At 39.1% G+C, this 27,286-nt stretch overlaps 1 protein-coding gene across 2 annotated transcripts in view; it reads left to right on the forward strand.

The window, feature by feature from the left end:
• Nyap2 (neuronal tyrosine-phosphorylated phosphoinositide-3-kinase adaptor 2) overlaps nucleotides 1-27,286 on the forward strand; it is a 248,610-nt gene that overhangs the window by 185,190 nt on the left and 36,134 nt on the right. For both annotated transcript variants that reach the window (XM_041650503.1, XM_041650505.1), the window contains exon 7: nucleotides 24,296-24,399. In XM_041650503.1, the coding sequence (XP_041506437.1) occupies nucleotides 24,296-24,399 (104 nt within the window). The remainder of the gene's footprint in view (nucleotides 1-24,295; nucleotides 24,400-27,286) is intronic.

Consider the following 27,286-nt stretch of genomic DNA (forward strand, 5'->3'; position numbering starts at 1 on the left):
GAGTTACACAGTCACTTGACACGTGACATGGCATGAAGTTCACAAACCCAAACCAAAAGAGAAAACGTTAATGTACGTCTCTATTTCAAGTCTCGAGATTAAAACAGGCAATGCCATTCTGCATGGTTAACAGCTAAGTATTACGAAACATTGATTTTGTAAAGCAGCATATGTTTGCTTTGATCTGAATCATCTACATGTTGGACTCACAGAGAGCTGTCAATTAAAATAAACAGTGAATAATCAAGGAACCTCCCGCAGCTTTCAGTTTCTGTTCCAAAAGAGTGCTGGGTCTCTAAAGAAAAGACCAATTCTTTCATGTTCTTTTCGACTTGGATATTTGTCAAGGAAAGCAATTTACATGAAGTTAACCTATGTGCTCTCTGATATGGGTAAGTTGCAATAGAGGAGGCCAGTGATCTCTGAGCTTGGGGAGGAATGTTTCTTGAAAAAGACCCGGCCATAGCTTCCCAGATTTAGAACTATGTAAAGCTAGATGGTAGAGCCATCCCATGTACAGAGTGAAGAACTCATCTTACAGAACAAATTTAAAACCAAGAGAAGAAAAGTTCTACGCATCTACAAAAATTCTGAATGATTCTTTATTAACGTAGGAATATTGGTAGTTATACATGCTGACTAGTCTTACAAGCCAACTGGATAGATTCTAGAATCACGGAGAAAGGATGTCACTGAGATATTGTCTAGATCAGGTTAGTTTGTGGTCATGCCTTCCAGGGATTATCCTGACTACATTAATTGATATGGGAAGATTCAACCAACTACAGGTAGAACCATTCCTTGATTTGGGCCCAAGAAGTTCTTGGATAGATCAAGTGAGATGATTAGTCAGCATGCAAGCATTAAAATTCTCTTAACTGGTTGTCACTGACTGCCTATAGTTCTTGCAAACCAGGTATTCTGATCTAAAATAAACTCTTTCCCCTTCAAGTGACTTTTGTCAAGGTATTTTATAATAACAACTAGAAGTAAATTAGGACTCTCTATGCATTCTGTAAAAAGCAAAATATATAAATAAAAATAATAGGCAACAAAACCAAAAAAAAAAAATACGAACAAGCCAGGCATTGGTGGCACATGACTTTGATCCCAAAACTTGGGAGGTAGAGATAGGTGGATCTCTATGAATTTGAAGCCAGACTGATTTACAGAGCAAGTTCCAAAGCTACAGAAAAACTCTGACTTAAAAAAACCAAGTAATAATAATAGATAAAATTTACCGGCTAAGACTATACATTCTTTCAAAAACAAAATATATAAATAAACATAGTAGACAATGCTTATCAGCTATGACTAATAACTAATTTATCGAGATTATCACTATTTTCATAGACTCATCTAAAACTGTACAACTTCTATATAAAGTACATAAATGCTATATTTAGAATCCAGATATATTTAATAAAAACAAAATTGTGATCTAAGTGTCTGTGATGCAACTGCCAACATCCTAGGGCCAGAGATCATAATGATTAATCTAATATCTTTATATCTGTTCTTAATAGTCTATTGATAGACAAGTATATCATTGTGCTATAATGTTTATTTTAGTCAACAGTGTTAAAAGGGAAAACATGAATAGATATGCATGTACTGAAAGAGATTTATTATGAGACAGATCTTCAAATCATCATGTATGTTTTAAAGCTCCAGACCTGCACATTGCAAGCTGATGGTTCAGGAAATGCCATGGCCCAATGCAGTTCAAACACGGTGTCAATGGTATAACACCATCTGAGCTGAGAGGATTAAAAACCACAGCGCCAATGTCCAAGCATGGTAGAAGTTATAAGTTTAAGCTCAAGAAGAGAGAAGGGATCTGTCCTTCTTTTAAGATCCTCACTCAATGACATTATGCTTACTCACGTTGGTGGGGCTCATGTTCTGTTGATTCAACTATTCACACCTTGCAGAAATTCCCTTCTGGAATTTAAAGGAACATTTTACCAATTATCTGCAGATCCCTTAGTTCAGATGATGTATAAAATAAGATGTGAAACAGAGACAAGTGAATTCTCCTGGGAGACATTGACTTTGGGAAGAAAAACTAGATGCTTTGGTATACAGGACAGTAATTTCTAGAGGCTCACCAGGATGGGGGAAGGAGACTGGCATACATTCTGGTGAAACCTGAAAATCTACCGGACACACACACACACACACACACACACACACACACGATGTATTTACTGTGAAGATCTGAGGTCAGTTTACTGGGAATCAACTAATGTAGATGAACATCTATCTAAAGACCCCCTGTATTAACCGGAAACATTGAACCATAAATCACAAGTTAACCGTCGTCCACGTGGTAGATATTATTGGTGCCTTTGATGCTGAGTCTGCAGGTGTGTAGCTATAGGTTTTCTACAACTGCTCCTGGATGCCGCCCTGTCCTCAGAGCTATCAATCCTGCTCATGACTCTCCTCTGCTTTCTTCAAAGATTATTTTTTTTCACAGCCATGGACTGAAAACTGAAGGTTGACATTTTCATTTCATTCAGTTGGTCAGAATTGAGATCAGAAGATCAACTCTGAGATCAACTCCTGTCTGAAGTGGAAAGGGCCTTCCCTGGAGGGAGCAAGACCTTTCTTTCCCTTAGTAAAGGAGGGAAATTATACCTACTAGACATAATGGGCAAATAAACTTGCATACCTATAGGCAATTAACTGCCACACCAGGGTTAGATTTTGAACATTATATAGAAAATATTTGCTAGTCTTTATTTTAAGTTACAAATAATGTAGTTTGTCTTATATTATGGAACATTCAATGATGAATATAAGTTTGAGTGACAGGAGGGCCAATACCTAAGAAATAGATAGTGTGTGTGAGATATGGAGCAAGGAATAATTGAGAGTTGGGGATTGAAGTCTGACTGTTAATATGAAAACATTCTTGAATATCTAAGCAAGGGGCCAGCAGACAGTTTTAATTGCAGCTTTGAAACTAATGAGATTCAGCAGCACTGCAATCCTGGACTGGAGATCTTAGAAATGGTTGCAAGCATAGACTGGATGAGATGTACACGAAGAACAGAGGAGACGTGAGAGAGAAGGAAATTGAGATGAGATCCAGGGAATCTACAATTTAGACCTTTAGAAAACAATTTAGGCTGTTGTGAATGAAGATGATAGAATTGTGTGGTGAATGACTAGATTCTCACTAAAGAGTAAGCTACAGAAATGTAGTGATCTTTCACTTATATTTTAATAAACAAAGCTTGCCTGGGGACCAGAAAAACAAAGTAGCCAGCCACAGGTTCTTATCTCTCCTTCAATCTGAAAATGGAGATCCTGCCTCCAAGAATCTTTGGGATGAGACTGCACCTGAGAGCTGTCTCCTTCCATTTTATATTCCTCTCTAGTGGTGGGATTAAAGGTATGCATCACTACTGCCTGGTTTCTATGGCAAACTAGTGTGGCTACTGGGATTAAAGGTGTGTGCCATTACTGCTTGGTCTGTAAGGCTGACCAGAGAGGCTGCTTTACTCTCTGATCTATGGAGGATTATAAGACAAGAGGAGACAACTCCCAAACTCAGTCTCATTCTGAGGATTCCTGGAAGCAGGATTACCCTTTTCAGACTGAAGAAGAAGTAAGAGCCAGTGACTGGCTGCTTGTTCTTCTGGTCATCAGGTAAGCTTTATTTATTAAATTATAAATAAAATATCACTACACCCAGAAACTGGCAATCTCATTCCTTATGTTCGTTAGTACTATGGCATGCACTTTCTAACAAGTTCAGAGTTTAATAAAATATGTGTACAAAGCTTCTACACTCCACTCTTCGCCTCAAGCTCCTGCAGCATCTATTTTGGTTTGCAACATTCCAAGCCTCTTCTTCTGATGATAGAGCCACAAACCATCTACTGACCAGAGGGAATAGGAAACTTATTTTTTGGTCCCTTATGCCCTTTCTGGGTTCTGAAACAGTTAGACATAGATAGGAGAAAAAAGGGAGGGGTGTCAAAATTTGATTTTGTAGTTTAGAAAACACAAAATGTAGCTGGTGATGGTACAAGATTTTAATCCCAGCATTTGGTGAGACATAAACAGGTGAGGTCTCTGATAGTTCAGTGCCAGTTTGGTCTGTGAAACAACTCTGGGCCAAGCAGGGCCACATAGAAAGAGCCTGTCTTAAGAAGAAAAAAAAATGCAAACAACAAAAACCCACAGTGTAGAATCAAACGCAGAGGCATGAATTCAGTGTCAGCTCTCATCCGAGTTTTGTGTCTGAATGTGTGATCCCAAACAGCTGCTGCTATTGCTATTACTCAAGAACTTGGTCTTTCCTTCTACTGGTTTTGTTTGCTTTTGGTTGTTCTTGAGAAAGAAATGGAAAAGAGTAAATGGTGTTTCTTATGCTTTAAGCTTTACTTTTATGAACCGTAAGAGTTTCAAATGTGCCAGATATGTTCTAGAAAACACATTTGCATCAGTGAATTCATGCAGAGAAACCAAAGCCCATTCACCTGTGGCATTTTAAACAAATCAGACCACACCTGACACCCATGGACCTACAAGATGGCCTGAGTCTGTAACAGGAAACTGGCTGTGCGAGTTTGGGAGACTTGCTGTTTTGGGAGAGAAGAGAACGAGCCAATCCTACCTGCCTCTCCTTCTGCACACTTCGATATTTTCTTTGGGTTGCTGGGAAGTTGAGCCACTACTACCTTGCTAGAAATGCGGAGGTAGTCAGCCACAACCTTCTACCTTCAGTTGCATAGTGATACCGTACCTCACAGGGGAGGAAGGATTACACGCTCCTCTCCCACATCAGTTTCCTTCCTCTGGTGTTCTGATGTGCCTGTTACAGGCACACACACACACCTTGGCACATGTGCTTGCACATACACACATTAACATGAACTATTACTTACCCAAAGTAGTTTAGCTCCTCGGAATGGCTCTTTTTAACAGCCCCGCTGAGGAATGGAGGAATTGCTGAAGTAGAGGAAACATGTCAGGAGATCCCCATTCTAATTAACATTGCCACTGGTTGCCACAGTAGTTTATTAAACTACTGTTGTTTAGTCAGTCAGAAAATCCCCAAAGGGTGATTTTTGAAAGCAGTGGAGAACTGGGACTCACATACTCATGAATATAATAGGGGTTGTGGGGGTGAGGTTATACAAGTAAATACCTTATTAACAAAATATCAGACTTCAAGCAGTTACAGTTTCTATAGCTTCTGGCTTCTGTCTAATGCTGTTTCTGGGGACACATCCACATATTCATACATATGCACAACAGGCTGTGTGCAATAGTCTCTGTGTTCCAGGATCTTCCTCTGTCTCTTTATGGCACAGAATTGTTGATCATACATTAATTTTATTGAAATACATTATTTTCATGATTATCTAATGTGGAATGGACGCTTAAAAGAAATCTCACACTAGCTCAGAATTGAAAAATAGATGGTTTTTTATTAGGGGTAAACTCACAAATCAGAATCCTCTGCTGAAGCAGAGATCAGAAACAGATATCTGCAACCAGAACAGAGAGAGAGGCAGGAAAAGAGGCTGGAAGCATGCTCTGCATCAGCATATATAGCATAAGAGGCCACGCCCCATTGGGCAGGTAACCACTACCTGTAAGACTTCCTATAGAACCTCCCCCTTTTGTTTAAATAAGAGAGTTCTAAGTCTAATACAAAATTATATACAATAATAACAAATATATTCAATAGTTATCCTATCCTAACTAGTTTAAGTCTTGTATAGTAAAAAAAAAAAATTCTAAGAATGTAAAGAGATGCAGACTTTGAAAATGATGATGGGCTAAATAGGATACACATGCACAGGATCTCAGATCTTCCCGAGAGCCACTGTCATCAACAGTTGAGTGAAGGACAATGTTACATGTAAGACAAACATGAACCGAAGCATAACTGAAGCTTGGAGTGTTTTTGACTTGGTGCTGTTGGTCTGACCTGACTTGAGCATTTTTAGAAATCAAAACAGAAAACTTTGGGTTAGAAGCAAAATCTCTCTCTCTCTCTCTCTCTCTCTCTCTCTCTCTCTCTCTCACACACACACACACACACACACACAGAGTGAGAGAGGGAGAGAGAGAGAATTATTAGAATATAAATTATGCCTAAACAAGAATAAAATATCTACAAATGAGAGGAGCAATGGTCTTTTAAAAAACACCCCTGATTCTTTGTCCTCACCTTTCAGAGTTTATAATCCTAGAGAGTCATGAGGGATAGGTCAGTGACAGAGTGGGTCAGTGTTGAGGTGGGTCAGAGACAGAATGTGTCAGTGATTGGCTAAGGGATGGGTCAAATGTGGGCTAAGTCAGGGATGGGATAGGTCAGTGACTGGATGGTCCATATGGAATGTGTCATTAGTGTGATATAGGTCAGTAATAGGTTGGGTCAGAGATAGCTTGGCTCTGTGATGAGATACGTCAGTGATAGAAGGGGCCAGGGGTGATAGTAGCTAAGATGTTCTCAGAAAAAAACAGGCATATCAGCAATTGTAGCAAGAAAGGCTCCTTCCTTGAAACCAGACGTGATTTTGCTCACATAGGAAGCATGCCAAAAAACATATGTATCACTCTCACAGGCAAAATCATTTTATCATTTTTTTTGCAGTATGAAGCCAATTAGTCTGAGATATGTATTTCCACATTTCTTAGAAGCACAGAAATGGAAGCACACTTCTAGGGGAGAAGGAAAAGTCATTATAAGTTGAAGAATCTCAGGACTCAGATAGGCACGTGGGTGTCTTAGATATCATGAAAAATGTCCAGAGCACAGAAGCCAACCTGATTTTGCCAATGAACATCCAAAATTTCTGGATTCAGTTGTGATCCAGGGAAAACTCCCGAGTTTTAACCATAGCATAGTAGTCAGAAGTCTCTGAGTCAGATGGCTCTCTTCCTCCAGTTTTGGAGAATCTGAGTGTTGTCAGTATGAGCTTTCTCGTTGACTGCTGGATGGAGTCATGGGTCTGACCATCCAGAAGAGACAGTTCCAGACCCAACCGACAGTTCACCTTCTGAGTCTACATTCTTCAGAAGTCACAGAGATTTAGGAGAGCCATCATAGGAAGAATAGGATGAGAGAGATGTGGCAGTAGAGAATGTAATGGAAGACAGCAGGTAAGGATTTTTGTGACTAGTGAACACCGACAGTTAAATCTTTCACAGAATCCTGCCGAAGTACCGAGACCTTTGAATAGACAGGGAGAATGGATGGGGGAATTTTTGACTCCAGCTTTTATTAGGACTTTCCTTTACACATTATTGTTCTCCCAACCTTCCATACAAAGAATTCTGTTCTTCAATTTGCTCTTTGTTCTGGCTAACGGACTCTGCTGTGGTAAACAGAGTGAACCAGGAATTAGAGAGGCAATATTGTATATTCTCCTCTGCAGGACAGGTGGTACCATTTTTAAACTCATTGTCAGGATGTGTGGTCTACCTCCACTAGTGAATCTGCACTCTGTACCCAAAAGGAGTTTACATTTCAGAGAAATGAAACTACACAGATAACTGATTTTATTTAAAGAAAGATATTGTGTTATTTTTTGTAAGCCACATTTGTATGATGAATTTTGTATGAATTTTAAATACATATGTACTTACAATAGTACTCACAGAACAATAGTTGCTCACAGAACAATAGTTGCTCACAGAACTTAGAATTTAAATCCTCAATCTGTTTTGTATTGGTGATGAAACTGCAGACTCTTTCATCTTCCTGAAATTTATTTATAAAAGATGTATGATAACTACATAAAACAAATGATTTTGAGAATTAAAGACAATGACTGTAAAGATGTCTCAGGTGTTAAAGGCTTGGATCACAATCAAATAATCATGATAATGATAATTAATAATAATAATAAATTAAAAAAATTAAATTCAAGGGTTGATAGGGTTAATTGAGGCAAATATGTAACACACTGAGTATAGCTCCTGGAACACAATAAATTTTATATAAATACTAAAACTAAAAAATAAAAAGAAGCCGGGCGATGGTGGCACATGCCTTTAATCCCAGCACTCGGGAGGCAGAGGCAGGCAGATCTCTGTGAGTTCGAGACCAGCCTGGTCTACAGAGCTAGTGCCAGGACAGGCTCCAAAGCCACAGAGAAACCCTGTCTCGAAAAACCAAAAAATGAATGAATAAATAAATAAATAAATTTTATATAAATACTACAATTACCCATGTGGATCCTTGGACATAACAGCAAAGAAAACCACCAGCCTAGAACAGTGGAGGAAAGTTTTCTATAAGATGTCCAATGCGACATGGGACTTAAACTGACCAGAATTTTGATTGGAAGATAAAGGCAGCAAGAGAAGAGCTGCTAGGCAGGGGCAATGTGTTGTCCTCAGGGAGACAGAGTGCTGCAGCAGCAACATCTGCATACCAAAGTCATGGCTCAGAAGGTGTCTGCAGCTGTCAACTGCATTCCAATCACCTTCTTGGAAATTGGGGAGACTGCCCAGATACTAGATAGAGTTGTTCAAGAAGTTCAGAAAAGTGAGAAGGAGATCTAGGACAATGGAGTCACGTTCATCTGAGCAATAAGAAACTGGGATTCCACACTAGAATCATAATACCTCCAAGAGAATGACCTTTGGACATGGAATTTGCATCCATCAATTTGTAAGGAAGAGGTGCTTTTTTCTTGAAAATGATGTATTTGTCACTGTTGGTGGTACTAGAAGGTTTGTGAAGTCTCTTGATGAATATCCTGATATTATAACTCAAAGATTGTACTGATTCTCCCCTTTATATACAGAAAGACTCCCAAGTGCACAAGTGGAGACAAGCAGCAAACAGGTCCATATCTTAAAATCCTGGGGCTGAGGACTGTGGCAGTACTTGTGATAATAATTCCTGCTTTCCATTTTCAGTCAAGAAAATAATGTGAGGCAACAATATTAATAAAATATTTTGTTGCTGGTAATGATTTGAAGGAAACATGGACTTCTGCTCTCAAAGCTAAGATAAAGGAAATTTCATTGTCTATGTCATTAAGGACTTTAAAAATGCATGGAAATATGTGACGTGAAGCCTGTGTGAAGTTACTGCTAGACCCATGCTGTCTGAGTCCCTTTCAACTTGACTTGAAAGCTCTGTGAATTTTCTCCCTAGCATTAAGACAGATTATTTTCTTTGGAGAGAACAGCACATAGAATCCAAGAGATTTTCTAAACCATATATGTACTCACTGATTACAGGACTCCAAGGGGTGTGTGTGTGTGTGTGTTTGTGTGTGTGTGTGTGTGTGTGTGTGCTTCAGAAAAAATATAGACCATGTGCATAGCCATTTTTCATTCAACTGAGTTAGCATCAGTAGAAGAGATTCAAAGACATAATCACAGACAAGCAAGCCTTATAGTTTGTTCTTACATTATATATTATACATAGCTGTCAAAAAGTAATCTTGCACTGTCAGTTTGGCTCAGGAGTTAAAAGAACTTGTATTTGATCTTTAGGTCCAAAAAGCTTTCAGAAGAGAATAGACTCCCAGAATTGTCTTTGACCTCCATACCTATGGCATAGCATGCACATTCCTGCAACCATGCATTACACATGCACACACAGAGAGAAAGAGAGAGAGAGAGAAAGAAAGAGAGATATTCACATACTCACACAAATACTTACATGCTCATACACAAAATAAATTTTTAAAAAGTTAAGAAAAAATAATCTTACTTTATCACACTACTTCTATTCTACATGATAAAATGAAATGGATTTAAAACTATGTTGACAAGAAAATAAGCATAAGAAATAAATAAATACAATACATATACCTTCTTTAATAAATATCTTGCTTGATATTTACTCATTCACTCTCTTTCAGATCATATTTTTCTTAAATAACAAAACAATATTTGGTATTTACTCTGTATCATGTGAGGTCTAGATGCCAGAGAATCACATGCCATATCCTCTTACTAAGGGAAGGCAATTCCATGGACTTCTGGAACCTTTGTTATTAAGTTTGGAGCAAAGTAATAAATAGTAGCCATATGACCACGAGGAGCTAGACTGCTTCCTAAGACTCACTTGTAGAAGTGTTGACAAAAACATTTTAGAAGCTAGCATTAACTGTTATAATGTTTGTCACAATGTCCACACCACATGCCCTTTCTTTTCCCCCATTGCATCTTCACGCTATGCTAGGGTTATGGGAGTTGGTACCTAGTCCTGCATTCAGGCCTTTGGAATCTGCATTAGTAGCTTCTTAGTGAGAAGCAAGGTCCATTTCTCATCCCTTGAATCTGTGTTGACCTTGTGTCTTTGGTGACCAATGTAATGGGGTGGAAGTTACTGGGCAAAACTCTAGAGCCCTAGTCTCAGGGAGCATGAGGACTTGTACCTGATTTTCTCCAACCCTGCCAACAGCGTATGAATAACCCTGTGCTAAAATGCTGACAGGTGAAACCAACAGAGAAAAACAGAAGTTCTTTTCCTTTAGCCAGACAACCCAGACACATGAAAAAATAAATCAGTGCATGTGCACACACACACACATACACACACAAACCACAAACGCAACACATACAAATACACACAGAGACACCCCATATACAAACCATAAACAGAGTACACACATAAATACACACACAGACACCACACACACACCACAAACACAGCACACACACAAATACACACACAGACACCATATATACCACAACATACATAAACTTCAAATACAGCACACACACAAACACACAAATAAATACATAAAAATCAAAACACACAGAAACAAAAAACAACACACACACAAATACACACACATCACACAAACCACAACACACACAAACTAAAAATACAACACAACACATACATACACACACAAACACAGAATGAGCTGTATGAGCAACAGAATCAAAAGCAAAAGAAAAAAATCAAAGCAAAATAAAATATCCTGCCCACTACAAACACAATGAAGTAGCGAATCACAAAGTTTGAGGGGATAAACATGGATAACTGATCAAGAAATCATCATTTCTTTGAATTTACTTTTTTTCTTCAAATGAAGCATTTTAATTTTGCAGTGTGACAAGATGGGAAAATAATGGCAAAGTAGAACACACTAATTAACACATTTGTAAAGAAAACGAAAAACTACGCTTCTGAATTTCTCCTTATCATCTTTCTCTTCAAAGGATGGTATTTGACCAATCTGGGAGTTTATTACATTCACATTTAATCTGCAGCAAGAAGAGCAAAGCTCTCTGGCAGACCTCCTTGTAATGTGGACTTGGCTGTGGGCTGCACACTAGCTTCCTGCCTGCCTCCACTTCCGCCCCACACAGCTGTGAGCCTTGTGTTTACAGCCCTCTAGGCTGCCATTCTGTGCAGTGGGCTCCTGCACCGGAAGACACTTTCATCACAGGCTTCTCTACCCAGTTCCCACACTTGGTTATTTCCCTAGGAAGCATCTGTTTGTCCCCGCTGCTTGGTTCTTCACACTCTTGTCTCACTCTGGAATTTAGCCTTTTGAATTCTAGTAGTAAACACATGGCCGTCTTCTCATGTGGCGTCTTTGGGGAGTCATGGAAACTACATCCCCGGTGGTTCCACTATTTCTCTGTGGAAAACTGTGACTTATGTTGCCAGAATTTGTGTTAATCAGAGAAATCAGATTATTTCTTTTTTTCCTGATACTGTTCAGACAGCATTGGGAAATAACCAGAAAGGGAGAAATGGGAGCATGTTGAATAGTTTAAGTGGTCAGAGTGTTTCTTAATAGAGTTTGAATGGAAATAAGCAGGGTATAAAACGCAAAAGCTAATTACAAAATAATATAAGATAATTAGGCTCATATCCCAAGATAAAAAGCCAAGCCACAGAAGAACTTGCGAAAGAGATTTACAAAATGAATATTGGTGTCCTTATCTGAACCCTCCTTTGTAGCCTAAGAAGGCAGTTAGAGGCAGAGACAGAGCCTAGTATTAGACAGGATTTTAGATTGACTTTGAGAAGATGGTTGTGTGTCTTTTGTATGGTGCTGTATGTGATTTATATGTATAAAATTTGCGTGGTGGCATAAGTGTGATTAAGATGTGACTTGAGAGTGATTTGTGTGTGTGGTTGTACCCGTGCACGTGTGATTTGTTGTGGTCTGTACATACATGATTGTATGTGTGTGTATGTATGTGTGTATATGTACGTGTGTGTGTGTATGTGTGTGTGTGTGTGGGAGAGAGAGAGAGAGAAAGAGAGAGAGAGAGGGAGAAAGAGAGATATCCTGGATAATTAAGTGCATGTGACTTTTGTGTGATTATGTGCAATTATATGAAATTTGTTATGTGGTTGTATACATGTAATTGTCTTGTGATAAGGTATATGTATGACTATATGCATGTGATTGGTGTGTGAGTGTGTAATTATGCATGTGTTGATTTATTATATATATATGTATATATATATACATATATTTATATGAGATCAATGGTACATATGTGACCATGTGATGGTGTTTGGTTACATGTGTCACAGGGTGTATATATGTTTCTGTGATTCTGTGTGTAGCTATGTGTGATTATATATGTGTGTGCCTGCCTGTGTATGTAATGAGTATATGTGTTGTGCTATGTGTAGAGGTATGGGGGCTGTGAATATGTTGATTGTGTATGCATGCGACTGTATGTATGTGACAAGGTATATAGTACAAGAATATAGGTATTTGGGAATTCCATCTGTAATGAAAGGTTGATATTGTTTTTAGTATTTTATTGTGGTATATAGTAAGGAAAAAACCATGAGAGGTTAACTGGCCAGCCTAGAACCACAGAACCAAAGCTCTTTGGCTACAGACTATGGGCTGTTTAAGGTGTGGCTGTGTGACATTTCTTGGAGAGAAGTGAGCAAACTTCTATTTACCTCAGGTGACAGAACAAAGGAAGGAACCCATCCATTAGACAATTAAATAATTATTAATTAGGATTACCACAGGATCACATGACAGAGGTTAATGATTGGACTGTTAATGATCTCCAAATAGCTCCATCACAAAAAAAAAAAAAAATTAGACCTAAACATGGTCTCCCTAAAGCTGTATAGTTGGAGTCCCCTCTTCGTAAACTACCCACCTAATATACACTTGAGCACCTCCTAAGATAGCATGAAACTCTGATAAGATCACACACAGATGCAAGGGGCATGCATGAGGAGACTTGTCTAGAATGAGAAAGTCGTGTCCTGACGCTCAGGTGTGGCTCTAAGGGTCTTCTCCAATCCTCTTTCTAGTCACCAGAGGTAGTTTCAGCTATTTTGATTAAGACTGGGGACAGCATAATATGACTAGAGGACATTTCACAAGTGTGATTCCACAGGCCACATTTGAGCTTTTGAGAGCCATTTAGGTCCTGTCACTGTTGGTTCTGCAAAGGTTCAAGTCTTGGCTCAAGACACTAAACAATGCTGGTTCAACAAGCAAAGACACAGAGCAAAGCCATGAGCTCTCCAGGTGGTAGAAAACCCATTTCCAGGAAACCTGATGGGCTTTGGAAAGCACTCTAAGGAGAGGGATTTTCAAGTTTAAATATGTACTGAAACTATAGAGAAGAGAAGCCAACTTACACTATGCAGTCAGTAAACCCTTTCCGATATCTCTCCTCTACCCTCCTGCTCCTGCCTTGATGGGTCAGAGATTGCACATCCAGCACTGGACTCCTTTATGCTGGGAAAATTCCCTAACAGCCAAGGAGAAGCATTGTCTTGAAATGATGCTCAAATTCTTGATTAATCAAGCCAATTTGGACATTTAAGTTACTCGCAAGTACATACAGAAGCTGGGGGGGGGGGGGACTTCAGGTCCCTGGAACTACAGGTGGTTGTGAGCTGCCTGGTTTAGATTTTGGGGACCAAACTCAAGTCCTCTGGAAGAGCAGCAAGTGCTCTCAACTATGGAGCCATTTCCACAGCCCCAAACTGAATGGTTTTTATCAGAGTGAAAAACAGAAGCAACAAACTTCTAAGAGTATATAACAGAAAGACTGAGACAAATGAAACTCAATTTGTGCACAGAAAAGAATGACCTGGTTTTCTGTGCCACCTGGTTTTATGTCATCTTGACACCTTCTAGAGTCATTTTGGAAAAGGGAACATCAATTGAGAAACGCTTCCAAGACTGGCTTGTGGGAAAGCCTGTGGTGTGTTTTCTTGATTGATAATTGATGTTGTAGGGTCAACCTAACCTGTGTGGGTGCTGCCAGCTCTGGGCTGATCAAGGCTTGAGGAGCAAGCAAATAAGCTGCACTCCTCCATGGCCTCTGCAGCAGTTTCTGCCTCCAGGTTCCTGTCCTTTTGTATTTCTGTCCCGACTTCCCTCGGTTTTGGACTACAGTGGAGAACCATAAGGTGAGAGAAATCCTTTCTTTCACAAGTTGCTTTTGGTCAAAGTCTTTTATCACAACAGTAGAAACTATACTATCTTATGGTTGTATATAAGATTTTATATGTTCAAATAAATGCTTCAATACACTAGTTTAAAGATAGAATCCAAGATAAATAGAAAATGCATTTAAAGGTATTACAAATGGTATTTAACCCACATTACAGAATTGAACCAAATGACTTCTGTAGAATTTTTGTTACATAATTTTATATTATGTCATATCTGCTTCACAAATGCCTACACATGCATGGGCTGATGTTATTAAATGTTTTTTCTAACAAGACAATACTAAGGCTCAAACAACAGTGTGTAATTTTCAGGTTCCTTTGGTAAATTTTATTTTCAAACAAGGAATAGACTTCAAGTTTTTGAATTTCAGTGTAGGCCTTACCTAATGACTTATAATAATCAGACAGGATTCCCCTATTTCCACTTCGATGTCCAATTCATTTATTTACATATTTCATTCAGTGCCCCAGTGTTAGGTATGTAGTAGATGCTAATGGTGGTGAAGATGGGGTAATTAATGGTGGAGGTAGAAGTCCAGCTAATACTTCCTTTGGGGCCAATTATCTGGCATTCTGATGATGCAGAGACTAAGGCCTCAAGACTAATTAGGAGGAATTACATTCAAGCAAAGAGGGCCAGGAAGGGCTCTGATTTTAAGATTCTGTGTCCCATGTTGGACATCGTGGACAATGAGGAGAGCAGAGAGGCAGCTCAGAGCCTGCATTTGTTATTTGAGTCTTACCTGAAAATGACAGAAAGCATTTACGGATTTTTAAACCCAAGGTTTATGTGATCTAACTTATCATCTTCCTAAAACAAAGGCAACAGAACTATAGGGATAAATATCCTGTCCCAAATGGCATGCAAACGTTCTTTGCTCTTCATCCCGTGCAATTGCTGTTTTTGTAACTAACTGGAAGATGTGTTGTGGCTGATCATGTTACTGCGTTCCCATATTATAATGTTAGGTCTTGAAAGCCTGGGCAACCTGGTCACAAATGTGCTTTGGTTGTTTACGGAACACAAAACAGAAAAGTGATAGGTACTTGGGCAGACACTGACTCCTCCCACACATCTGTGAGAAACATAGGGCTTAAGGTGATGAGAAGAGGCTGTCTGATACCCAGGAACTTGCTCTTGCTTTCCCAAAGATTTGCTGGCAGAAACAGTATCGTTGCCCTTGCCGCCTCTCCATTCACTAAAACAGGACACTGGGCTTTGTTTTTCCAATAGTTTTCTAGAATTTTTCTTAAACAATTATATTTTTAACTTAATATGGAGTAAAGATAAGGTGTTAATAAAATTTATGGGAGCAGATGAAGTCAAGGATTTGAGTGTCATTGACATGTCTGTGAGAACACCTGCCTCTGAAGCCACGGAGAGTTTAAGCCAGAGTCTTAACTTACCAGGCTTATAATGTAAACCAAACTTGATTCCCATTAAAAATGTACACAGAACATGATGCTGTACACTATAGAGTTACTCAGAACACTACAGGAAAAACGTGCAATCTGTTAATAATTTCATTATTATCGAAGAAACCTTGCATTTCCAGTGACTCTCTGATTACATCTCCTGAGAAGTAACTAGTCATACACAGGTCAGCTGATAGAGAAGGTAGCTTTACTTTACTTGTCTCGGTAAAAGATTAGACCTGCCTGAGCGTTGGAATGGCAATGTGCTGCCTGTGTTTTGATTATAATTCCAGCAACCCAAGTCTTTCACTGCCTGGCACATGACTCTTCCCAGGCCCTCTGGGGATTTCCTCCTATTGGCAGCATTTGGTTATCTTTGGAAAGACTCCATGGGTCCACTGTACCAGCACCACTCACATAGAACACCCTTTCTGCTTCTTTGAAAATCCATACCAGCAGCCATTACTTTAAGGGAAGGCTTAGTCTGATATACCTTAGGTGTAGAGACTACATTCAGGAAGTTTAATGCTTTCACTGCCATCTACTGTTCAAGAGAGGAACTACAAACTCTAAATCACTCTTGCCTCCCTTCCTCTCCCTCTCCCACCCTCCCTGTCTCTCTCCCTCCCTCCCTGCTTTGGGTTCTCAAGCTCTTTTGGTCTCTCAGGCTCACCATATTTTTAGTTTAAAAGTTTCACAGTGTATTTTAGCACTTTTCCCCAAGAATGGGAAGCTTTAGAAATGAAGAAAATTCAATTTCATAATTAAAAACTTCTTTAAAATATGATTTGAAGTGATTTGTTACATAAATACTGGTTTCTACCAGAGACCAGTCATTATCATGCTATGGTTAAACAGATGAAGGAAATCCATCCATAGAGAGACAGATAGTTAACGGGGAAAGAACATTTGTTTGTTTGCTCTCTGTTTTTTATTAATTTTACATATCAACCACAGTTCACCCTTCCTTCCCATCTCCCCCTCTCCACCTTCCCCCTCAACACACTCCCCAGAAGGTTAAGTCCTTTAACATATCATGGCACATTCAGTTAAGGCAGGACCAAGCCCCCTTCCCAACCTGCATCAAGGCTGAGAGAAACATTCCCCACTGGGAATGGGCTTCATAATACCAGCTCATGAACCAGGGATAGATCCTGGTCCCACTGACTGGGGTTCCACAACAGACCTGGCTACAAAACTGTCACCTACATACAGAGGGCCTGGTTCTGGTCTTATTCAGGCTCCCCAGCTGTCAGTCCAGAGTCCATGAACTCCCACAAGTCCGGGTCAACTGTTTCATGGTCTTGATTTAAATGAACTTTTGACATAATTGTGTACGCTCCTCCTCAGTGTCCTTTCGAAGCTTAAAGAACATCTTAAGGGTTAGTCACTACTTTTTTGCATATCAATAAATTTACCCTACTTTTGCCAAGTTAAAATCCATCATTTTTTCTCTACCTGCAAAGTACAACTTTCACTTACTGTGATTTATAACCTCACGTGCCTAGAAGATATCAGTTCACCAAGACTGTCCTAAGTGCCGTTCTGCCATATGTTGAGAGATCCCATTATAAAATCAATATAAAACATCCATTAGTACCTACACTGATCTCATAAGAAGAGCTTCCAAATGTTGGGTGTTCTCAAGCTCATGGTGATAGGGCCGAGTTTCAAACTTCATTTTTGTCTAATTATTGAGCTCACTATTGTGAGCAGATACTGTCAGCTCTCTTCTTTGAACCAAAAATCTTTGTTCATTCTTTTATTTTAAATAATTTTATACAGCTTTATTGACATATAATATACAAATACCAATGTTTGGTATATTTACAAGATTATAAATATGTGAAATAATATCACTTCCTGTTAGAAATTTGTTATCAATCAAAACAAGAAAAATAAAAACCCATGTGCTTTGACTTTCCCTTCATTTATTTATTCATTTATTTATTAAAGATTTCTGCCTCTTCCCCGCTACTGCCTCCCATTTCCATACCTCTCCCCCAACCAAGTCCCTCTCCCTCATCAGCCCGAAGAGCAATCAGGGTTCCCTGTTCTGTGGGAAGTCCAAGGACCACCCACCTTCATCCAGGTCTAGTAAGGTGAGCATCCAAACTGCCAAGGCTCCCACAAAGCCAGTACGTGCAGTAGGATCAAAAACCCATTGCCATTGTTCTTGAGTTCTCAGTAGTCCTCATTGTCTGCTATGTTCAGCGAGTCCGGTTTTATCTCAGGCTTTTTCAGATCTAGGCCAGCTGGCCTTGGTGAGTTCCTGATAGAACATCCCCATTGTCTCAGTGTGTGAGCGCACCCCTCGCGGTCCTAAGTTCCTTGCTCGTGCTCTCTCTCCTTCTGCTCCTGATTTGGACCTTGAGATTTCTGTCTGGTGCTCCAATGTGGGTCTCTATCTCTGTCTCCTTAATATCTGTTAATGCGAAGAAAATGCGTACTTAGAAAGTAACTCAGCATCAGGACCTAAGTTTGACCTCCAAAACCCATGCAAAACAAAAGCTGGTGTCGTGGTCTTCACCAATAATCCCAGAACTTGGAGGTAGAGAGAGGATAACCTCTAAGGCTTCCTGGACACCCAGCATGACCTAATGAATGACCTTCAGAACAGTTAGCGACAATAAATAAATAAATAAATAAATAAATAAATAAATAAAGTGGAAAGTACCTGAGGTACAAGTGTGGTTATCTTTTGGCTTCCACATTCATACACATATGTGCACATTCACTACATACTCCTGTATACTCATGTGCACATAGATGGATGGATGGATGGATGGATGGATGAGTGGATAGGCAGACAGATAGATGAACACACATGCACACATACACACACAATCCTACTGTGTTAACAATAATAAAAATGTAAAAATCAAGCAAAGTGTTTCAAGGGGTGAAGTTGTTAGATTTACAAACCAAAGATGTCATTATGCTTGCAAAGTTTTTCTAGACTAGATTGTTCAATTCTTTCAGCAATTTTGTGTATGATGCTAGGTTTGTTACACACATTTAAAAATCTCAAACAGAGGATGGTGAAATCAGAGACTCATGAGTTTAGGACCAGTCTAGTAGCCATTACATGTCAATAGGATTAGTTGAAACTCAATAATTAAAAATAAATTATTAAAATGTATTAATAAGTGTGTGCACATGCATTCATGTGTGAAAATCAGATTTAGTTCATAGCTTCAGTTCATCTTAATATTTTTGCCTTGACAGGTTACAAAAGTTTTAAATGTCTTTGGAATATGTCACAGGTTCCCACTATTATTAAGCTGCCAATTTATCTCAAATGACTTACATAATTATATCTTATACAGAAATACAAGTCTGTAGTAAACACAATTTGATGCCCTTGATTGGCAGATTTGAGCAGCAGAGCTGGCTAGGGAACCAGGACACATCTCTGTTAGGACATGTTCCGTGAAAGGAACATCAAAGCAGAGGAAAGATGGGTGCCCACATTTGACTGTTTCCCTTCTTTGATGCTAGATGAAAGTGAGATCTTTTATTATCTATTTATTCATTCATTTATTCATTTTGGATAAAATGTACTTATCTCTTAAGATGGAGCAGGTAGTCATTGGTCTTCTTGAAAACAAGGACCACCATTCCACAACAGAACAGCTGCCTCCTCTTAGAGCTTCCCCTATGTCAGTGATTAGGGACACAGTCAAGAGCAGAAATCCATTTCCCCTTATAAGGAGAAGATGAGAAATGACTGTTGGATTTTTGTTTGTTTGAAACATAAAAATTAAAAAGAACTAACAAGTTCTTTAATTCACGGAGAACTTAACTGAAGTGGGAAAATGGGTTACTATTGACCTGGAAACTTCTTGTGGTTATGACCTGTAACCTCCTTCCTTTTCTTCCTCTTGTGAAGTCCCTGCTTTTTTCTCTGTATATTTTTGAAACACCTATATCACTCTTGTTCTTCTCCTCATCATACTTGGTCTTCACTGACATTTCACAAGCAACATCTGCTTCTCTTGGAGAGCATCATTGGTAGACTTTTCAAAGGAAAAGCTCGTTTTTCTTGGTAATGAAAAGGCTAGTTGTCCTCTACTCACTATTAACCTCTTGACCGAATGAACGTTCTTGAAGCAGAACAGCATTATCTTATGTTTCTTCTCAGGCTTGGTTTATTGTTTTTTGGAGCTTCCAAAGCCCAAATGAGCCCCCAAAACCTAAAACTCAAATTGGAAAGAAAACTTGGGTATATATTGTTTAAGCCTGAGAGAATCTTTTGGTTTTGGCTATTAGAATTTTGAACAATTTTATTTTGATGTCATAAGCCTAGACAATCTCTATGAGGGTAAGTTACAACTGAAATTATCTAGGTTTTTCAGGGTGTATGATTCACTTTTCCTAGAAATCTCAGAAATATAAGCTTTGGGGCATCTATCTTCTCTCATAAACACCACAACAAACTCCAAGTGCACTGGAGTTGTAGGCCATCAATTGGAGTCAAAATGAGGGATAAAACTCACACCATTAACAAAGCATGAGTGTTGCTTCATATGTGTGTATATGTTGGTGTGTGTAAGAGAGGAATAGTGTGTGTGTGTGTGTGTACCTGTATACTTGCAGACATAATGATTTATGGGAATAATCTCAGTCTAAATCTGCAGATAGAGTCATAACCCACATGATGTAAACTTGTATCAAACATTTGTCTGTTGAGTGACCCGACTTCAGAGTTGGCCCATAGGGTGTCTTGCAAGTAGTATAAATTGCTATGAGCAATGGGTAGCAGATGGTTTACATGTATAAGTGGGCTAAACACCCCTAGCATAATCTGGATTGACTTCCAGGGGCAAAGCAAGGCTTCCCTGTTCACAATGAATTCTGGCATTTGTTTGGATGGTACTGGTATGTGCTCTGCAAATTAGAGAGATCAATGGTTATATTGAGAAGATAGTAATTAAGTCAAGGCTGGACCTTAGCAATGGAAATTAATCCAAGGTTACATTAGACAGTATAAAAGTTCAGACAGTTGCTTTTTATCAGATAATATCATCAATATAATCTTGAAAGGAACCTTGAAGTCAACAAATAATATGCAAGATCTTGTCATAAGAAAAATATATTGAAATGTCTCATCAGATATCCTAAGCCAGTAATGGAAAATAGAGATTCACTGATTTCTTGTAGAGACCTTATTGACCAGGAATCTGATGGAGGCTTTATCTGTGATTTCATGTGATAAAAACTGATATTACCATAGTAGTTCCACAAGGATTTCTGCTTCCCGGCAAATTAGGTTAGAGTGTAAGTGACAGTGACATTTTATCTATGTTCTCTTATAATATATACTCACTCAAATGCCCTCAATTCAAATCACACACATATAGCTAAAGTTTTCTGATAAGAGTCCTAGAGGGTCATAGCCCCTTGAGTGAGAATTATCACATTAATGTGGGATAGATGTAGACCTCAGATCCAGGTCTTACAACATAGTCTGTGTTATTTGATTGGTTTTAGAAGATGTGCTGACTTTACATTGATGAGTCTGAGTATCTTCTGTGATAGAAAAATATATAATAATTTTAAATATCTACTTTATAGTCCATTCCAACTAGAAATGCTCAAATTTTTGTGGACATTAATATGGGATCATTGCAAATATTTAAATAGGGAGGTAAGCCAACAACAATCTAGGAAATTCCGTCTGGCATGAATTCCAAGGTTGTTTTGAGCATATATATTATAGGAGCCAGTAAGAAGATCTCAGAGGTAATAATAAGACAAACAAGAGATTTTGAAAAGTAAAATTGAAGTTCTAACCAGACTATTCATGTACATAAAGTGGAGTGGGGGCAAGGAGCTGAAAATGTCCACAATTTTTCCAGGAGAATGGAAGCAGTAATCTTGCTACGCATTGGGAAACCAGGGCTGGAGGGGAACAGGAGGTAAGTGTAAGACTTGAGAGAACTGGGCTTTTCTTTCAGAAGCATGAGAATGACCTGCTGTGCAGAGGCACTGAGCCCCAGGACCAAACAAAAGCATGTGGAGAGAACAGACCTTCAGATCTTGTATATGACTGAAGGCGAAAACACCAGAAGGCAAGAAATGCTGCCCTGTGCAGAATAGAATGACAAAGAGAGAACAATCAGGACAGGATGGAGAAAGAGGAGGGTATGTAGGCAGTAGATGGAAAGAAGAGAGAGGAATGTAGTCAGTTTCACTAAACATAGAAGGGAAATAGAGGTAAGGTTCACTGCACACCTATATGCAAGCATGAGTGTATGCAGTACATGTATGGGCATCTGTGAGTTCAGGAATAATAAAAGCCAGTGTCCACCAGGGACACACATTACAGGTGTGATGGTTATTCCTAATTTTCAACATAATGAGATCTGGATTCACCTGGAGATAATCTCTGGGCATATTACTGGGTAATTCTCTCCCCTGGGATAATTGAGTTGGGAAGATTCATTTGCCGTGGGTAGGACTTGTGCCTGGGATGGCGTACTGGGCTGTCCATGAAGGAGAAAGTGAGTTGAATGCAGGTATTCATCACGCTCTACTTCTTGACTCTGAACACCATGTGGTGAACTACCTCAAGCCTTCTAGACAGTGGCTTCTCCTCCATCTCCATTTAACTGAGAGCAGAGTAAATTCTATTCCCTCGTAAATTGTTCTCATCTGAGTATTCTATCACAGCAACAGAAACTAAGGTACCAGCATTTTCTATAAACTTTACAAGTAATTGCTGTCCTATATTGTTTTTCTTCCTTGTTAGCTCTACTCTACAGGATCTATATCTTAAGAAATAGCATATTTCACTTATTACTATTTACATGGGATGTATAGTAATATAGTAAATGAAAGAAGTGCATCCTAGAAAAATGGAATTTCTGCCTCGCTTCCATAGCTCCCGAGTCCTTCACACACTAGACTGTGCCACCTATTATACAGCATCACCAGGTCTTCTCTTTCCCAGGTTCCAAGGAGAAGGCATAAATCCAGTGAATGGCAGTGTGCTGTGTCTCCTTTCTAATTCCTTTCCAAACTACCACCAAATGAGTATAGATGCAGCATTTGCCTCCTGTGAAAAAGAATGAAATTCTGGCCGGGCGGTGGTGGTGCACACCTTTAATCCCAGCACTCGGGAGGCAGAGGCAGGTGGATCTCTGTGAGTTCGAGACCAGCCTGGTCTACAAGAGCTAGTTCCAGGACAGGCTCCAAAGCCACAGAGAAACCCTGTCTCGAAAAACCAAAAAAAAAAAAAAAAATTCCTCGGTTCCTCAGAGTATGGATACTCCATGTCTTCACCACACATCCTTTGCACCATTTGGGAGCTGTGCATATAGTAGGCATTCGGGAGACTCATCACAGCTGCTGTCACAAATCAAATGCCTGATTGCTGTGTAGGGTCTGCATTTCTCGAAAGAGAATAGAAACCTGTTCAGGGCAAGAGAAAGATTGTAGTCACTGTGCTCAGTCTTGTTCATTTTACATGGTAGTTATAAAATGATTACCCAAATGATTCAGATGATAATTATAAAACTCAAAATGAATGGAGGGCCTGTAAGGTTTCCTAGTGGGAAAGAAAATTGCTGTCAAACGTAGAAACTGATAACTGATTCCTATAAGGTGTCTTCTCTGTCTTCCACTCACATACATGCCATGCCATGTGTGTGTTCCAAACATGCATGCGTGCGCACGAGTGCACGTGTGAGCACACACACTAAAATCTATCAGTCAGCCTATAGAAAGAAAATGGAGAGAAGGTGAAAACAATGTTATATTAAAAGTATGTTAAACAGCCGGGCGGTGGTGGCGCACGCCTTTAATCCCAGCACTCGGGAGGCAGAGGCAGGCGGATCTCTGTGAGTTCGAGACCAGCCTGGTCTACAAGAGCTAGTTCCAGGACAGGCTCCAAAACCACAGAGAAACCCTGTCTCGAAAAACCAAAAAAAAAAAAAAAAAAAAAAAAAAAAAAAGTATGTTAAACATAGTCATAGAAATAAGAAAGAATGGAAAGGAGGGAGGAAGAGGTGGAGGGGAAAAGAAAAGGGGATCAGAGGAGGGAGGAAGAATCAAAAGAAGGGAGGGAGGAAGAAAGAGAAATCAAAAAGGAGAGGGTAGGTAAGACATTTTGGGGTCATGGATTCCTAAGAACCAAAACTAAAGATGAACTGAAAAAGAGTCACTTGTTTTACTGCTGAATGGGGTGGTTTCCTTCCATGGAAACTAATTGTAGTTAATTGTGCAGGGAAACAAGGCCTGTGCTTGAAGGGATTCTGTCTCTCCTCCGCAGGAACTCGGCTTTGGATAAAGCGCTTTTGAGAACAAGTAGTTATGAAAATCTTTATCTCTGGCACAATTATTAAACAATATCAGGAGCATTTTGTTTATGCCCACATGCAGCAAACCAAGAGTGGAGGAAGAGCTCCAACCCACCAACTCAAATGGTTCTCAGCTCATGTTCTGTCTCCTCCTTGTTCACAGAACCTAAAGTAAGCTGCAAGCTAGGCCGGTCTGCATCTACATCAGGAGTTCCTCCGCCTTCAGTGACTCCTCTCAGACAAGCCAGTGACCTACAACAGAGCCAGGTACCATCATCGTTAGCCAATCGTGATTGACTTCCTGTGATGCAACATACCAAATGCCTCCCACCTGTCTGTCCTGTGTTGCTGTAGACAACGTTTGAGTTTGCTTTGATTTCTCTCTGTGTGGATGGGGAGTGGAGGGGCTTGGCATCTGTGTTTTCATCTCCCAAGAGAATGTCTTTCTTCTTTGTGATTGGTGAAACTTTCTTTGCTGTTTGTTACCAAATCGTTTTTGTCTCTGATTTCCATCATTCTGAATTATAAATGTAGTTAATGTGCACTCTATGTATGGGCATAGTGGCTACTTTAAAAAAAAATTCGTTCTCCTTTCCATGTTCTGTGTACTTTTATACTGTCTTTGAAAATTTATCAATATTTGATAAATTTATCTACTTTTTGTGTAAATTTCTTTTAAATGTTTTGTCCACAATATTTGCACAGATGTTGTCAATGAATCTGTACATATATTTTAGCTCTTATCCTACTATACTGTGATATTTGTGGTAATTTACTCAGATTTTTATTTAGCTTCAAGCATGACTGTAAGACCATGTCAATATCGATGTTCTTATAAATATTCATATATCTATTGACTCCTTTGGATTGAATGTGGCAGCTAGTCTTTCTTCATTCTTAGGCCCTAGAAACAAATTAACTAACTGGATAACTTAGATATTTACCAACAGCTGTAGATTAATAGGACAACCTTTTAAAGAAATGGCATTTCTTTAACCAACGATATCAGAAACGTTCTCAGAAAAGGGAATGTAAGTGTCTATGCATGGCAAATGAGATCTTCATTATCACTTGGAGAAAAGAGATAAGAAATAAAGGCATAAGCTAAAATACCATTTATTCCTTTACAGAATAATATGTCGTTTTGATGTTCCTTTGGGTGAATGGCCGTGAATGTGAGTTGGGGACAAGGACAATCACTACACATAAATATCATTTTGTAATTCAGTCAATAGAAAACCAATCCCTTAACTTAATTGGTGAGGTTTAGTTATTTTTGCCATGAGGTATTGTGGGTATTAAGCAGGACAGTGCCATTTTGGAGTAGATGTTCTGCTTCCCAGCTCTTGTATTTGCATTCGTGGTACTCTGACGAAACGGGACATTATAAACCTAATGATGAGACCCTCTAGGATGCTACCCAGCTCTGATCAGCACATTGCACATTCATCAAATATGTTAAATGTCAGGATCTTTTAAAGTCATACCTAAGCATAATAATTGCTTTTTATAATGAGAAACATTATGCTTCTTAGTATTTTTGTCTGACTAAAGTATGCACAGTGCTTACTTTATGAATACATGAATATCTCCAAACACTTATCTCTCTCAGGTGCATCTCAAGTATCATTTGGGGTTCCTTGTGTCTTAATTTAAACCACTAAAGGCCTTTGTAAGTGGAGTAAGTAAATGGAGCCATCTTAACTACTTTAAGGTTTACAGGATATGTGGGGCAGGGGCACTTGCCTCTGAGTCACAGTGTGAGGGAAGGACCTCTTCTCTACTGTCTCTCCAACTTTATAAAACTATTGATGACTGTGATATGCAGATCAGTCCCTTCCAACACACAGCCAGGAAACTCTCTGTAGCCCAATTGTCTGGTGATGTGTGGCTTATGGTTATTTGTCTGGTTGTGAGCTTATGCTTAAATAATATGGAAACAGAAGAATGAGCCAAAGAGAATAAGTTTCTCAGCAGCCAAAGCTGACTTCCTACCAAACACCAAGCTCCTTCACAGCAGAGATTCCTATGGGCCATGCAGGAGACTTGGCCTACAGTATCTGTCGTTCATGTTAGTGTACCTTGAGGTCAGTCCATTATGTATTTCTAAATATAAAAAAACCTAAATAGGGGACATGGAAAACAGTCACAAACATTACACAAAGTCACCTAGTGTTGGGGAAAGGTTTATCTGTACTAACTTCAAATTGAAAAAGAAATTTTATTAGCAAAGATCATCTTGCAAAAATAATGCTTATTTCCATGAAATTTATTGAATGTGGGAATGTCTAGCACTGGGAAATATGGAATAAATTAATGTTAGTCATAGGACTACTGGTGAATAAACTAAGCTGTAACCGTGCATTATGATGATGGTGTATTAGCATAATGCAAGTAGGAAAATCCCTATTATCTTATATGTGATCTCAACAGTTCTGTCTGATGATTTAGAAAAAAAAATGTGAGGTTTTGGTTTTCTGTAGAGCTCTCTATAGTATTTAATTAATGTCAGAATTAAATAAAGGAAATATTGCCTTTAAATGGCATTGGATCTTGAAATGTTGGAATTATTTAATTTCTACATCCCTGCAAAGAATTCAGATGACGGGGATTCTGATTACATTTTATGAACCACTGTGTCATTGAATATTTACAATTTAGATATTGCATGGTCACTAAATTTGAATGCTTTAAGTAAAAGATAGTTAGAGGCTACTTTTTGAGTCCAGCACTCATAAGCAGCATCTTAGGAAATCCATTACTGAACTGAATAAAACAAACAAACTCATGCTGGTCCCAACAGTCTGCTGTCTATCACTTCTGGGTATGAAACACTGTACCATGATTTAGAACTTTATCTAAGAAGACTTAAACCCATCAGGTGGCAATTAAATCCGAGGATGCTGGGAGTGTCTGTTAGCTGGCACTATAGTACTCCAGAACTGGATGTGTCCTCTATACCTTTACGGTCAGAAGTCAAATCTGTCAATACAAGTGACCAGGAAAAAATACAAAGGAACTGGAGTATTCTTTACTGTGTGAAAGGCCCAAAAGGTACAGGAGGATCTGGGGTGGAGTTTGCACAGTCACAACCCTGTGCCATTCATTGTCACCTCTGCTTCTGGCACACAGGACTCTCACAGGCATGCGCAAA

Source organism: Microtus oregoni, unplaced genomic scaffold, assembly GCF_018167655.1.
Source record: "Microtus oregoni isolate MIOR12 unplaced genomic scaffold, Mior012 000004F_ref0000308, whole genome shotgun sequence".
Taxonomy (NCBI): domain Eukaryota; kingdom Metazoa; phylum Chordata; class Mammalia; order Rodentia; family Cricetidae; genus Microtus; species Microtus oregoni.